General features: G+C 58.0%; 5 protein-coding genes across 5 annotated transcripts; 4 read left to right on the forward strand and 1 right to left on the reverse strand.

The window, feature by feature from the left end:
• Positions 1 to 605: 605 nt before the first annotated feature.
• On the forward strand, positions 606 to 2,524 carry J3D65DRAFT_561171 (putative choline transporter Hnm1; the record flags this gene model as incomplete). The annotated part of the gene is made up of 7 exons (XM_066797505.1): positions 606 to 709; positions 761 to 856; positions 905 to 1,037; positions 1,083 to 1,353; positions 1,399 to 1,537; positions 1,582 to 2,045; positions 2,100 to 2,524. The coding sequence occupies 7 exons, from the start codon at positions 606 to 608 to the stop codon at positions 2,522 to 2,524; spliced, it is 1,632 nt and encodes a 543-aa protein (XP_066650442.1).
• A 693-nt stretch (positions 2,525 to 3,217) lies between these two features.
• Positions 3,218 to 6,547, forward strand: J3D65DRAFT_640490 (chloride channel). Its single transcript, XM_066801797.1, has 6 exons — positions 3,218 to 3,486; positions 3,553 to 4,142; positions 4,187 to 4,290; positions 4,337 to 4,489; positions 4,537 to 4,743; positions 4,788 to 6,547. The coding sequence occupies exons 1-6, from the start codon at positions 3,260 to 3,262 to the stop codon at positions 6,420 to 6,422; spliced, it is 2,916 nt and encodes a 971-aa protein (XP_066650443.1). The 5' UTR covers positions 3,218 to 3,259; the 3' UTR covers positions 6,423 to 6,547.
• A 667-nt stretch (positions 6,548 to 7,214) lies between these two features.
• Positions 7,215 to 10,090, forward strand: J3D65DRAFT_640494 (uncharacterized protein). The gene has a single exon (XM_066801798.1). It carries the CDS (start codon positions 7,365 to 7,367, stop codon positions 9,816 to 9,818), a length of 2,454 nt encoding a protein of 817 aa, XP_066650444.1. The 5' UTR covers positions 7,215 to 7,364; the 3' UTR covers positions 9,819 to 10,090.
• A 581-nt stretch (positions 10,091 to 10,671) lies between these two features.
• On the forward strand, positions 10,672 to 11,130 carry J3D65DRAFT_671989 (uncharacterized protein; the record flags this gene model as incomplete). Its single annotated transcript, XM_066803436.1, has 1 exon — positions 10,672 to 11,130. The coding sequence occupies one exon, from the start codon at positions 10,672 to 10,674 to the stop codon at positions 11,128 to 11,130; it is 459 nt and encodes a 152-aa protein (XP_066650445.1).
• Positions 11,131 to 11,532: 402 nt separating this feature from the next.
• J3D65DRAFT_671990 (uncharacterized protein) lies at positions 11,533 to 12,527 on the reverse strand (the record flags this gene model as incomplete). The annotated part of the gene is made up of 2 exons (XM_066803437.1): positions 11,533 to 11,608; positions 11,674 to 12,527. 2 exons carry the CDS (start codon positions 12,525 to 12,527, stop codon positions 11,533 to 11,535), a joined length of 930 nt encoding a protein of 309 aa, XP_066650446.1.
• Positions 12,528 to 13,866: the final 1,339 nt, after the last annotated feature.

A 13,866-nucleotide genomic window follows, 5' to 3' on the forward strand; every position in this document is an offset into this window, starting at 1 on the left:
GCAGCGCGCATCTTCTCAACACGCGAGTGGCTTCGGTCGTCCATCATGACCAGCTCATCGATTCCCTTATCACCATTCGCGACAGATTGGCGAGGCACAAGTGAAGCGCTTTGGACTCGGATTGATCCAGACGAGCACACGACAAAGGCCCACCGGCGAACTCGGCCATTACACGAGCCAGGTAGCCCGCTCTTTGCCGACGGGCCGGCGGACGGTTCCCCAAAGCGTCGCCCCCCTTCTCCACCAGCGCCGTCTCGATTGGACCCTGCTGTCGAGGATCTCTGCTGGAAGAGTCGTCGACTCGTCGAACAAGCAATCAGCGACCCTCTCCCCCTCCCGGGCCGGGCCCTCCCCCGTCCCATGTTCCTTCCCCACGTGGGTGCTGCCGGCGGTGGGCGAAAAAGGCCACTCTCAAAATGTCAAGGACGCGGAGGTGCCTTTCGTCTCGTCCTGTCCGCCAGAACCAAGCCTGCGAATCTCTCGACGGGCCGACCATCACCCACCTGAGGCCGTAGCGTGACCTAGTTCAACTAGGCTAGTTGTTTCTTGAAGCTCTCGTCGGCTTGCTGACCTGCGAGCTCCTTTTTTCATCGCCGCTGTGCGCCATGTCCGAGCCCAAGGCAAGCTCGGAGGGCAACAAGTCTCCCGCCGACTCCAATGTCGTCACGGTCGATAGCAACGATGCGGATAAGCTGCGTCTCCAGCAGATGTGAGTTCCGGCCTGGAGTCTATTCGGCGACCAGAGTTTTGACTCGCCCAGGGGCCATCAACAGGAGCTCAAGCGCCACTTTACCGTCTTCAGCTTGATCGGATTGGCATCAACGACCACCATTTCGTGGACGGGTTTGGGTCTGGGGTAAAGCATCCTCCGGCACCGCGCGCAATTGGCGCTGACGACCAACAGACTGATCACCGAGATCAATGCGGGCGGACCCGGTGCTGTGATTTATGGCTTCATCCTGGTCTTCATCCTGCAGTCCTTTTTGGGCGCGTCGTTGGCTGAATTCGTGTCGGCGTATCCAACAGAAGGTGGCATGGTCAGTCGAATTCCCTCGTCAATTGGACTACTCTGACAACACTAGTACCACTGGGTGGCCGCCATAGCACCCGCAAAGTACAGCGGATTCTTGTCCTTTGTTACAGGCTGGTGGAGCGTCTCGGGGTGGATCTTTACCACGGCATCGACAAACCTCGTCTACGCCCAAAACTTCATGGCCTTGATCACTCTGTACCGGAGTGACATTGTCATCAAAGCCTGGATGACTTTTGTGGTGTATCAGATTACGAATCTGGCCACTGCTGGAATCGTCCTATTTGGCAACAGGCTCATTCCAGCCATGAACAGGTTCTCCCGTGAGTATCCCTTCACTCCCCTCGACTTTTTCTAATTCAAATCAGTCTTCTACCTCCAAATTGCCTGGTTCATCCTCCTTGTCACCGTGGTCGCCACAGCCCCGAAGCATAATGACGCCGAATTCGTGTTTAGGACGTGGATCAACAACACGGGCTGGGAGAACAACGTCATTTGCTTCATCACGTATGCAATTCCTACACCCGACAGAATGTGGCTGACGTATCAAGTGGCCTTGTCAACCCCCTCTACTCCCTCGGCGGTCTCGACGGCATCACGCACATCACGGAAGAAATGCCCAACCCCTCGCGCAACGCGCCGCTCGCGCTGCTGTGCACGCTACTGATCGCCTTCGTCACTGGTCTGACGTATCTCATCGCGCTCATGTTTTCCGTCCAAGACTACGCCGCCTTGTCCGACTCATCGACGGGTCTGCCCCTCGCCGAGCTCTTCCGCCAGGCAACATCATCAACAGGCGGAGCTTTTGCGCTCATTTTCCTTCTCTGGGTCGCACTCGGCCCGTGCATGGTCGGTAGCCAGCTCAGCACGAGTCGGGTGGTCTGGGCGTTTGCCAGAGATCGAGGCCTCCCGGGCAGCAGGTGGTTTTCGCAGGTCTCAAACACTTGGGGTGTTCCGTTCAATGCGCAGCTGCTGGTCACGGCTGTATGTGCGGCGCTGGGATGCATCTACCTTGGTAAGTGATGAGAAATTGATTCCATGGCACCTTCAGCTAACGGACGCCGAACAGGCTCATCGACTGCGTTCAACGCCATGCTCGGATCCGCCGTCACCATCAACAACATGGCCTACCTCATCCCGATCCTGACCAACATCTTGCAGCGCCGGCAAGTGCTGGTGCGCGGCCGCTTCCACATGGGCTTCGCGCCGGGCCTCTTCGTCAACGTGGTCACGGTATGCTGGCTCGTCTTCGCCATCGTCTTCTTCTCCTTCCCCTACTACCAGCCGGTGACGGCCGAAAACATGAACTACACGTGCGTGTGCGTCGGCGGCATCGCCATCATCGCGCTCGCGTGGTGGTTCGTCGACGGCAAGCGGTTTGCCGATGGCATGGGCAAGGTCAAGGAGGTCGACGACGAGAAGAAGAGGGAGGCCGAGATGGTGCTGAGGGGAGCGGTGGCCAGAGGTGGTGACGGGGCGGCGGAGAAGATTTGATCGCTGTAAGATGTCTTGGAATTTACGTCTTGGAGCATTGGATGATCCGTTGATGTGTTTGAATGTTTAATACTGCCGCGAAAATAGTAGGCCATGTACGCCCCCTTTGTCACCAATGGACCCCTGAAGATTGCCGTGTTCTCGATCTTTCTCACTCAACAAAATGATGTATTGGAATTCAGCTGGTCGGAACAAAGTTGGACGACAAGCTATGCCAAGAGATGGCCCAGCAACGCGGTCGTCTTGGCCTGGCTTAGGGGCTGGTGGTTGACATTTGACGTGCTGACGGCCGTCTCACGCTGCGCCGCTAAGGCACCTCAACTCTTTCGTGGAAGAAAAGAGGGCTGTACGCGACTGCGGGCAATGCATTCATTGTAGAAACAGCTGCTTGTAAGCACAGGCCACGCTGCCGACGAAGCAATGACGTTGTGAAGATCATCTGGGGAGACCAGACGGAGCTTGATGAACCCCGGGGAAGCTTCATGGTTCATGGCAAGTGGACGCTGGATCCGCCTCGGACGCTGAACGAGGTTTGAAGGTAGGACCGTCGCATGTGAGGCGATTGAGATGTTGAAAGGAAGTGTACCATCTTTTGAGAGTCGCCTTGATGGTTTTGCGGGTCGGTAGGGCGGCGCACCCTGGCTTCCCGCAGGACAAGGGCGCATCCGCCGCTCTGCAACACCAACGCCGACCCACGGCCAACACCAGACATGTGCGACGCGTCACCCACTGCCCATGGCCGCGACCACGAGCAGCCCACCTCCCTCGGCCGCGCCAGGCCAGCAGCAGGCACAGACACAGACACAGGCCCGTCTCCACCACCATGACACCGCCGAGCCCTCGTCCAGTCGCAGCGCCGACTCGTCGTCCTCGTCCGCCGACCTCGACCTCGACGACGACCAGAGCGACAATGAAGCCACACTGCTGACCTCGGACCCCCTCGACCCCTCGCTGCAAGAACGGTGAGATGAGATGCCTGCCCTGCCTCCCCAGCCCACCACCCAGTAGCTGACAGCTTGCGCCGCCAGCATGTCTTTCAAGCGCAAACCGAAACCCCCAGCTCCCTCCGGGCTCTCGCTCCCCAAATTCCTCTCCGTGCCGCTCTCCGCCACAGGCCGACAGCCATCGCCCTCGCACTCGCCTCTCCCAACACGCGCCCAGCACCGGCGCAACCGCAGCGCCAGCGCCGCGCCCGACCTCGACGGCAGCTTCGCCGACGCCGCACACCTGCCGCCCTACTACGACGATGACGCCGACGAGCGGCACAACGCGGCGGGCGGCGCGGGCGTGGACTGGAACGTCGAGGGCCCCGGGCGACGGGTCGGCTACGACGACATGACGGCGATAGACTGGATCTTCGAGTACGCCAAGGAGCGGCAGCGGCTGCGGCTGCTGTACTCCAGCGCGTCGGGCATCCTCGGCCACGTCAAGCAGCTGGCCGACGGCAGCCAGATCTGGATCGTCCTGATCCTGACGGGCCTGGCGAGCGGCTGGATCGCGGCCTTCATCGACGTTGCGAGCGATTGGCTGGGCGACCTCAAGACGGGCTATTGTAGGAATGATGGCGGCGATGGCCGCTTCTATTTGAACAAGGTGTTTTGCTGCTGGGGCTATGACGGTGCGTGTTTTGTGGCGGTGGAAAGCTTGTGCTGATGGACGCAGAGTTGGCGCAGTGCTCCGACTGGCATCCGTGGAGCTCGGCCCTTGGAGCTACCTCCAGGGGCGGCAGCTACGTGGTTGAATATCTTTTCTTCGTCCTGTTGTCGGTACGTTTCCTGCATGCGTAGCCTTGCTTTTACTGACTGCCCGCAGGTCCTTTTTGCAGCGTGCGCCAGCATTTTGGTCAAGCACCATGCCATTTACGCAAAGCATAGCGGGATCCCCGAGATCAAGACGGTCTTGGGCGGGTTTGTTATTCGATATTTCATGGGGACGTGGACGCTCGTCATCAAATCTCTGGGGCTGGTAAAATGCTTCTCAACCTGCATTTATCACCTGCTAACGCGAAGCAGTGTCTTGCCGTGGCATCAGGACTTTGGCTCGGCAAGGAAGGCCCGCTCGTCCATGTGGCCTGCTGTTGTGCAAACGTAATCATGAAGCTGTTTAGCTCCATCAATAACAATGAGGCGCGGAAGAGGGAGGTGCTATCGGCTGCTGCGGCAGCGGGCATCTCGGTGGCCTTTGGAGCTCCCGTGGGAGGCGTCTTGTTCAGTTTGGAGGTAACGAATCCAACAACGTTTCAGAGTCACGCTGATTGTCCTAGCAACTGTCATACTACTTTCCTGACAAGACCATGTGGCAAAGCTTTGTGTGTGCCATGCTTGGAGCCGTGGCCCTGCACTCTTTTGACCCGTTCCGGACCAACAAACTTGTCTTGTACCAGGTCACCTACCACACTGGATGGCACGGATTCGAAATCATCCCCTTTGCGTTTCTTGGAATCATCGGCGGCCTGTATGGAGGCCTGTTCATCAAGCTGAATCTCAAGATTGCGGAGATTCGGCGCAATAATCCCTTCTTCAAGGGGCCGATTCGCGAAGTCGTCGCCGTCAGCCTCCTCACTGCCATCATCGGATTTCCGATCAAGTTTATGCGCGCTCAGGCGTCAGAGCTTCTGTACGTCCTGTTCGCCGAGTGCGTGGATATTCAGGACGACCAGCTGGAATTGTGCAAGTCGGGCAAGGCCAACACGGGTGTCTTGACTCTCCTCATCGTCTCGGCGTTCCTTGGATTTCTTCTCGCTAGCGTCACCTTTGGCCTTCTGATTCCCGCAGGTATCCTCCTTCCATCCATGGCTATTGGCGCTCTCTACGGCCGCGCAGTCGGCCTCATCGTCTCATTGCTGCAAAAAGCCCACCCGAGGTGGTATCTCTTCGCCGCTTGCGAACCAGACGTGCCTTGCGTGACGCCTGGGACGTATGCCATCATTGGAGCCGCCTCAGCCATTGGAGGTGCCACTCGCATGACGGTCTCCATCGTTGTCATCATGTTTGAGCTGACGGGTGCTCTCACCTACGTGCTACCCATCATGGTCGCCGTCATGATCAGCAAGTGGGTCGGCGACTTTGTCTCACCCCGCGGCATCTACGAAGCGTGGATCCACTTCAACGGGTACCCGTTCCTCGACAACCGCGACTCGGACTCGAACGGTGCGGTCCCCGACGTGCCGGCCTCGCAAGTCATGACGCGCATCGACGACCTCGTCGTCATCACGGCCACGGGCCACACGATCCAGTCGCTGCGCGCACTACTCGCCCAGCACTCCTTCCGCGGCTTTCCCGTCATCGACAACCCCACCGACGCGCTGCTGCTGGGCTACATATCGCGGACCGAGCTGGCCTACGCCCTCTCGCGCGCCCTCGCCCGCGGCGGGCCCGGCGGCACCGGCCTCCCACCGCACGCCGACGCCTACTTCGCGCCGCTCACGTCGTCGACGCCGTACGCCACGGCCGCGACGACGGACCCGGCGCAGGCGCTCGACCTGCGGCCGTGGATGGACCAGACGCCCATCACGCTGAACGCGCGCTCCAGCTTGCAGCTCACCGTCAACATGTTCAGCCGCCTGGGCTTGCGCTACGTCCTCTTCGTCGAGCGCGGCTGTCTGAGGGGCCTGATGACGAAGAAGGACGTCTGGTTCGTTCTCAACGAGGCGGATCCCGATGGTGTCGGCGTTGCGGCGGCGGGGGAGCGGAGTGAGCGCCCGGCTGCGGGCGTCCCTGTCAGGAGAGGCGGCGGCGGTGTTGGCGGGGGTAAGTTGAGGGAGGGACAGCGCGGCGAGGAGAGGGGTTTGTTGAGTACGGATGGCCGCGCTGGCGATGATGATGACGACGACGAGGACGAGGGTTTTGTCGTCGATGCTGATGAGGCTTTTGAACGTGTGGATGGGCTGCGTCGCTGAGCTTGTGGACCTTTCTCTTCTTCTTGAGGTGTCTTTTGACGTACTACTCGCGTTCTTATTTATTTACTTCCTGTAGCTTGCGATAGATAGATAGACTTGGCAAATTATAAACACAGGAGCCCAACTCACTCGTCCGCTCAAACTTTGAAACATCTCACTCCCTCTCTGATGTTGAAACATGGGTGCTTAGTAACGCAGACCAAGGTAGCCACTGCCGGTAGGTGGACCCTGATTTGCCGCCAAGAAGGGGCCGTGCGGGTCAAGCGAGACGACCGACCTGAGGCTCAAAACGCCAAGGCCGGCAGTCGATGAAACTTTATAACGACATACCTTGGACCGTATACGAGTCACCTGCGCCATTGAACTCCCTACGAAATACCAACAAGAAACACATTCGACGGCACATCGAACCCTCTCTCCAGGAAGAAAAGAACAAGAAAAAGAAAACGAAAACCAACACCGCGGGAGCTCCAGCTCCCCGCGGAGAAAAACAAAAAGAAAAGAAAAGAAAAAAGAATGTCGCGAAAAAAGAAGAAAACGCCTGCGGCAACACCATCGCAAGCGCAGTATCAACCAGCAAGTCCAAGCGCAATAAGACTGCTCACGCCGCTCAGCAAGGGCCAGAAGTTCCACAGCCCGCGGCTGGCGCGCTTCGGCCGCGCGCTGTGGCGCGGCGGCGCGCGGTTCACGCGGACGTTTCTCTCCGTGGCTGGGCTACTGTTGCGGGATTCGACGCGTGCGTCGCTGCGGCTGGCGAGGGGCGCGCCCGAGTGGTTGAGGGTGCGGTGGGCGCAGGGGAGGGCGGTGGCGGGGACGGGGGCGCCGCCGGGAGGCTCGTCGTCGTCATCAGCAAATTCTTCCTCTTCGTCACCGTCTCCGTCTTCGTCTTCGCCATCGTCGTCGCTGCCAAAAGACGCGTGGGACGTGTCGAACGGCGGATGGATGATGCAGCAGTTCAAGGCGGTCGAGGAACTGCAGCGCACGGCGAGGCAGCTTGTCGAGCAGAGGGTCAGGAAGAGTGATATCCAGTTTGATCACCATGTGCAGCGGACGGAGGGGGACGTGTCGGTTAGTATACGCAGTACGTCGTCGATCCGGATTGAATGCGCGGGCGAGAGCAGCCCGCGCGATGGTGGGAAGGAGGATGGTGGGTCGTCTGGCCGGATTGAAGAGGGCAGCCCACGAGATGGTGGGAGCTTGGGCGGTGGTCCGTCTGAACGCATCGAGTCGACCGGCGAGCGTAGGGCTGCGAGCTCACCAAAGGCTGAGAAGGTAGACGACAGTCCATCTACCCGGATATACACCGCCGAGAAGCGAAGTGCTGCAAGCCCACGACAAGCTGACAAGGCGGACGACGTTGCGCCTGCCATGACCAAATCGAGCAGCGAGCCCAGCTCCGCAATGCCACGAGTTGACGACAAGTCAAACAACAGGCTGATTATCCGACGGTACAAGAGCAAGATCAGCCCGCGAGACAACACAGCAGAAGACCAAGTCTTGGCTCACATGGACCTGGTGATGCAGAGAATGCCCCTTCCCGCCCAAGCCACTGTGACGGAAAGGAGGGGGAAGGACCACAACAAGTTCCGCAGTGCGTTGCGATCCGACGTGCTCCGGAAGTACGGGGCAATTAACCGCAAGAAAGCAAAGGTTTGGTGCTGCATTCGGCGCGAATGGATGCAGCCGTTCCGGGTCCGCACCGCGCACATTTGCCCCGTCAACCTCGGCGAGGCGTACCTGCAATACGTCTTTGGCCACGAAGGGCCGCATCTCTGGAACGCCGAAAACGCCATCCCCATCTCGTGCGAGCTGGAAGAGGCCCTGGACGCCGGCCAGCTCGTCATCGTGCCGGCAGAGGCCGAGGAGGCCGGCGATTCCGACGACCTCTTCACGTGGGACGCCCCCGGCCCCTCGGTTCCGCAGACCAACCGCTTCAAGGTTGTCGTCTTCGACGACGCCGTCCAGACGAGAGATGGCAAGTTCAAGGCCCACGACTTGCACGGCCGCCTCCTCGGCTTCCCGGACCCCCGCTTCCGCCCCGGCATGCGCTACATCTGCTTCAACGTCGTCACCACGCTCGCACGGCGCATGCGATACCAGGTCAGGGGGTCGCACAACGACCTCGAGAGGCTCGGCGACTCGCGCTTCTTGCTGGCGCCGGGCAAGTTCGTCCGCGACTCTTGGCTTTTGAAGATGTGTGCGCTGATTGGTATTGACATCGGCCCCAAGCCCGCCTCGAAGCCTGACGTTGCTCTCGACGTTGCCAGCAAGAAGCCCATGTCTGACTTGAAGCCTGACGTTGCTCTCACTGCTCCCAATGCCCCTCGCCTTGGCCTCATTATGGGCCAGGGCACGACTGCTCCCGCGGCGACCTCTGAGGCCCTTCCCGCGGCTACGACGTCCGACTCAAAGCCTGACCTTCCTCTCAACATCACTGCTGAGAACGACACGCCCCTCCACCTCGACGGGAGCGACATGTCTAGCTCGACGCTTGAAATTGCCCCTGACGGTGAGGAGACCAAGTCCGACCCGAAGCCTTTCTTTGCTCTCAACATCGACGAGAACGACCCGACAAACCCGGAGCCTGACTTTGCTCTCCACCTCGAAGGGAGCGACATGTCCGACTTGCCGGACCTGGACATCAACGAGAAAAAGGACACGTCTGACTTTTCTCTCGAGAGGGACGGCAGCGACATGTCTGACTTGCCTGAAAATGCTCTGGACATCAATGAGGAGAAGGACAAGTCTGCCTCAGAGCCAGACTTTTCTCTCCACCTCGAAGGGAGCGACATGTCCGAGTCGACACTTGATATTGCTCACGAAGCCGACGCTGAAAACAACAAGTCCGACTCAGAGCCTGAACTTTCTCTCGAGAGGGACGGCAGCGACATGTCCGAGTCGACGCTTGACATGGCTCCTGAAGCCGACGCTGAAAACAAGTCCGACCCGAATCCTGAAGAGATGGACGGTAGCGACATGACCGACTTCATGCTTGGAATGGCTCCCAACGCTGAAAACAACAAGCCCAACCTGAAGCCTGACTTGGCTCTCAACCACGACGGTAGCGACGCGTCCGACTCGACACTTGACACTGCTCCTGACACCGACGCTGAGAGCAACAAGTCCAAATCGGCGACCGACACTGCTCCCGACACCGACGCTGAACTCAAAAAGCCCAACTCGAAGAGCGACAACAACGCAGAGCCAAGCTTCATGGAGCTTTTCGGCCCGTACGATACCCAGAAGAGCAGCTGGCGCATTCGCCCCGGTAAAGTTCGTCGAAGGAGGCTGCGACGGTCGGCTCCTTCGATGTCGTCTGGCATCCGACAACGGCTGCCTCCGACGCCGCCTAGCCTCCTAAGACCGTACACGGATCTGACTCCTGTACGGACATGATACTTTTAGCGCTTTGGACCAGGGAGTCGTCTTTTCCCGTCTCATTTTGCACGCACTCTGGGAGCGTTCATATCCTCGCACATGTGTGCCGTGGCATCAGCAGCCGCTGAAGGTTTCCAGCCCCAAAACACAGTCCTCCCGAATGGGTATGTACACATGGATGTATTAGTTTCATAAGAATTTGAGCGGGAGCGAAAAGAAAATCGGCATGTATAAAATTAGTGTAGCGCAAGCATCATCATACCCCTAGAATTCTACTCTCTACTTCTGCACTGTCTGTCCATGCCACCATTATACACATGAAGGGAATTTGCGAGATTTCATTTCGAGGGTGCTGTTCGCGCGTCACTTTCACGGTACACTGACGACATGTTGACTCAACACCCGCTCCAAACTTTCAGCATCACATTACCAGAATTCTGCTGGTCAGAGGTACCATGGTTGAGCATGTGCGGTGATGCTTTACCCCAACGCACAGTCCAAAGCGCAATTCAGATTCGTCTACCATCAAATTAATCATCACAGCTCAACAACGCTATGCCAAATGATCCAGCGACGCTCCATGCAAACCAACCGCGCAGTCCAGTCCAAAGCGAAATGTGATTTCATCGACCATCACAGCTCAACAATGCTATGCTGAGTGATCTCGACGCCGCCGCTGCATTATAACTTGCCGCGACCCTCTCGCTTTGGAGCTTTGTTCTCCCAGCCCTTCATCTTCTCACTCTGACGCGCTTCCAGCCTCTGGCTTCACATACAGAACGTCAACCAACACAACACACCAGCGCCTGATATCCTCAACCTCTCTCTCTCCTATACAGCAGAGACCCAACCTCTCTCGACAACACCCGCCATGGACGCATTTCTCGAATCGCTCCTCATCAACGCCGTCAGGGGTGCGCTGCAAAATATGCACGACGCCGAGAACGGCGAATACGTCGACGACAGCTCCTCCAGCGGCTCAGAGTCGGGCGAAAGTAGCGACAACGACAACGACGACGACGAGGGGGCCAACGACCACGACGCCGACACTTCGAGCACTGCCTCCTGCCCTCCCGCCCCACGGAGTCCATCACCCACGCCATCGATAAACTCGGTCCCAGGGCTAACAGACGGCTCCTCAGCGGCCTCGCCCGCCTCGCTCTCCCCGCCGTCCCCTGGCCCCGCTTCCCCCTCCTCCTCCACCGTCAATGCTGAAATCGACGCCATCGAGGCTTCCTACGAGGTGGACTGCGGGATTTGCACGTATTTTAGCTATGCTTATAGCATTGACTATGAGGCGCTGTTTGCGTATTTTCATGGGGAGGTGTAAGGTGAGGGCCAGGATGGCTGGCCAGTGGTGCTGCTTCACTTCACTTCGCATTGTTTGTGTTTCTGTCCTTGTATTTCTGCTGCCAAAGGTGTCCATTGGCTTTGTCTTTGTACTCGCAAACCTCCAGCTTTGCGGTTGTTCGACGGTTTTCTTCGAGCTTTTCGATATTTTTTTGGATGGACGGGTACCGTTGGCTGGCAAAGGTGGCGCTTTTGTTGGGTCTCAGGGGTGCAGGTTGAGGTCTGCGGGAGGGTTTGGTTGATGTGAGTTTTTTTTTTCTACGAGGAGGGATTGAATCTTACAGTGTTAGTGACAAAAGACACTTGCATGAAGTCAAAAAGGGCTCTTTGTGCGGTGAATGGAGACGTATTTTGCAGCAAATACAGCTTTGATGCCGAGCTTCTAGAATGCGCGAGACTGGAAGCGCGCTTTGAGGTCGTCGGCAAGGACCAAGCCGTTGTCGCGCTGCAGCACCTGGCTGGGAAGAAGTTAGCAACGACCTCAAACACCACACTGTCATTATGGGAGCTCAAGTAGGCTTACAAGATGCTTTTGGCCCTGCTGGCAACGTGGCGCTCCTCCCACTCAGCAAACGCATTGACAGTCTTCTCTTCCAGCTTGTTAACGGTCGACAGCGCCGCCAAGAGGTCCTCGCAACGCGCCATGCCCTCCAGGTTGCTGGTAGAATCGCCAACATCGCCGATTCCGAGCGTGATGGCGCGGATGATTTCGTACTGTGTCATCGCCATCTCCGGTGGGTACGGTGGAAGTGCGTTGAGGCAGTCGACCAGCAGCTTAGTGGCCAGAGCAGCACTCTTGCGACGCTGGGCGGTGGGCACGCTGTCATCGACGGCGGCGCTTCCGCTGGCGTTGGCGACGTCGTCGAGCGGGTCTGACGGCAGGACGAGCTGCTCGCCATCTTCGCCGGTGAGCGAGAAGCGCACCTTCTTGCGCGCCGGAGCCTGACGGGGAGGCTCCTCCAACGGCGACTCAGCGCGGCGCTTGCCCTGTGCCTTTCCCGACGCAGCCTTCATTTCCTCAACAGCGTTCTCAAGGTCACCAATCAGGACCTCCCTCACGAAGCGAACGCGGTCGCTGAGGCTCGCGTCGTCGCGCCTGCGCTCCACGTGCTTAAGCAGCACCGTCTTGGCCTGCTCCAGACTCGGCGCATGCCGCATGAGCTTGCCGAGCAGAATCAGGAACGCGGCCGAATACGTCTCCAGCGGCAGGATGGGCGCATCGGGCTCGTCGACGCGGATTTTGTTTGCTTTGTTGCGGCCTTGCGGCACCTGACGTGGCTGGACACTTGCGTCCAGAATGCTGTCGACGCCAATGTGCTGCAGCTTTTCGAGCGCGCGGGCGGCCGACTTGTCGAGACTCGAAGTCTGGGCTGCCATTGTGGCAACGGGAGCGCTGTAGCCTGTGGATTTGCTTAAGGATAGAGGTCAGAGGCGTGCGAGGCCGAGGTGCGGAACCGCGAAAGAGAGAAAGGCGGGAGGACTAACAAGTGTAACCGGGAACGAAAGGGCTCAGATTTGGCAATGTAATGGTGGGATGGGGGAGTGGAAGCCGCGCGCAGACAAAAGGTAGCTTTTACGACGAGTGGTTGTGGTGTCGATTCAGCGACAGCAGTCGGCCAACGACAACATTGCGTCTGCTGTCGCCTGCGGGCGCTGCGGGCGGTACCTCAAGCTAAACGCTTCAACAAAGCCAAAATATCACTATATGTTGTGCAAATTTGGCCACCTCTCCAAGAGAACTTAGGGGATACAAGGGGATCGGGCCTTTGGTGCAATGGTGGCTGTGGTTCCTGTGAATCACATTGTGGTGGTAAACGCCTGGTAGTTCACTCGAACAGGAAAACAATGCATCGGTTCGATTCTCGCCGTTCTCTTTTGCCTTTCTTTTTTGCTTTATTCGTTTTGGGTCATCTCAGCATTCAGAGCGTGGAAGTGGTGGTGGCAAGATGAAGGTGCGCGCAGTGCCGCTGCTGGAATCACCCCTTGTGTAGCCTATCTTCCTTTTTGTCGCTTCGTCGACATTCGGAAAGCAGCTCTCTGACCATTCAAGAGATGCAGGTCTCGGACGGGCTGAATCAAACACGGACCGTGAATATAAGCTGTGGTGAATAAACCCGCAAAGTGTCAGTCACAACCAGCCCACGCACCGACGCCCGCAGAAGGAGTTTTACTAACCTCAAGTAGACAGAATAACACCACTGACGCAGAGGCATTTCCTTCAAAGAAAGCCTCGCAACACGACCACCAACGGCTCCCACGCGCACCAACAAAGCCAGCACTCTGGCCGCTACGTCTCTCTCCGTTGATGTCCGGGTCTAATGCGCTTGTATTGCTGACAGTTCCTCCGGCTCAACGCATCATGATGGGTTTCTTGGCCTGTTGTCCTTACTGCATGCTACTACTGCTACTGTTGCCGCTACTGAGATGTGACCTACTAGCATGGTGCCGCGCAAGCTCGAGCGTGACGGCACGCTGATAATGTGAGCGCTCTGGAAGCATTCGTTCGCCACTACAATCGCGCTTGGGGAGCACGTCACAACCATCACTGCATGCACTTGTCAATCTGATACGACCAGACAGACATGTAGAATCAAGACGAGGCATGTACAGTAGACACGCACGAAGCACAGCAGCAAGTCACCACACATACCAGAAAGAGCATCATCACATTACACCATCAAATCAAGACAGACACGAAACGATCCAAGAGGAGTAA

Source organism: Phyllosticta citribraziliensis, assembly GCF_038025025.1.
Source record: "Phyllosticta citribraziliensis strain CPC 17464 chromosome Unknown J3D65scaffold_14, whole genome shotgun sequence".
NCBI classification, from domain to species: Eukaryota; Fungi; Ascomycota; class Dothideomycetes; order Botryosphaeriales; family Phyllostictaceae; genus Phyllosticta; species Phyllosticta citribraziliensis.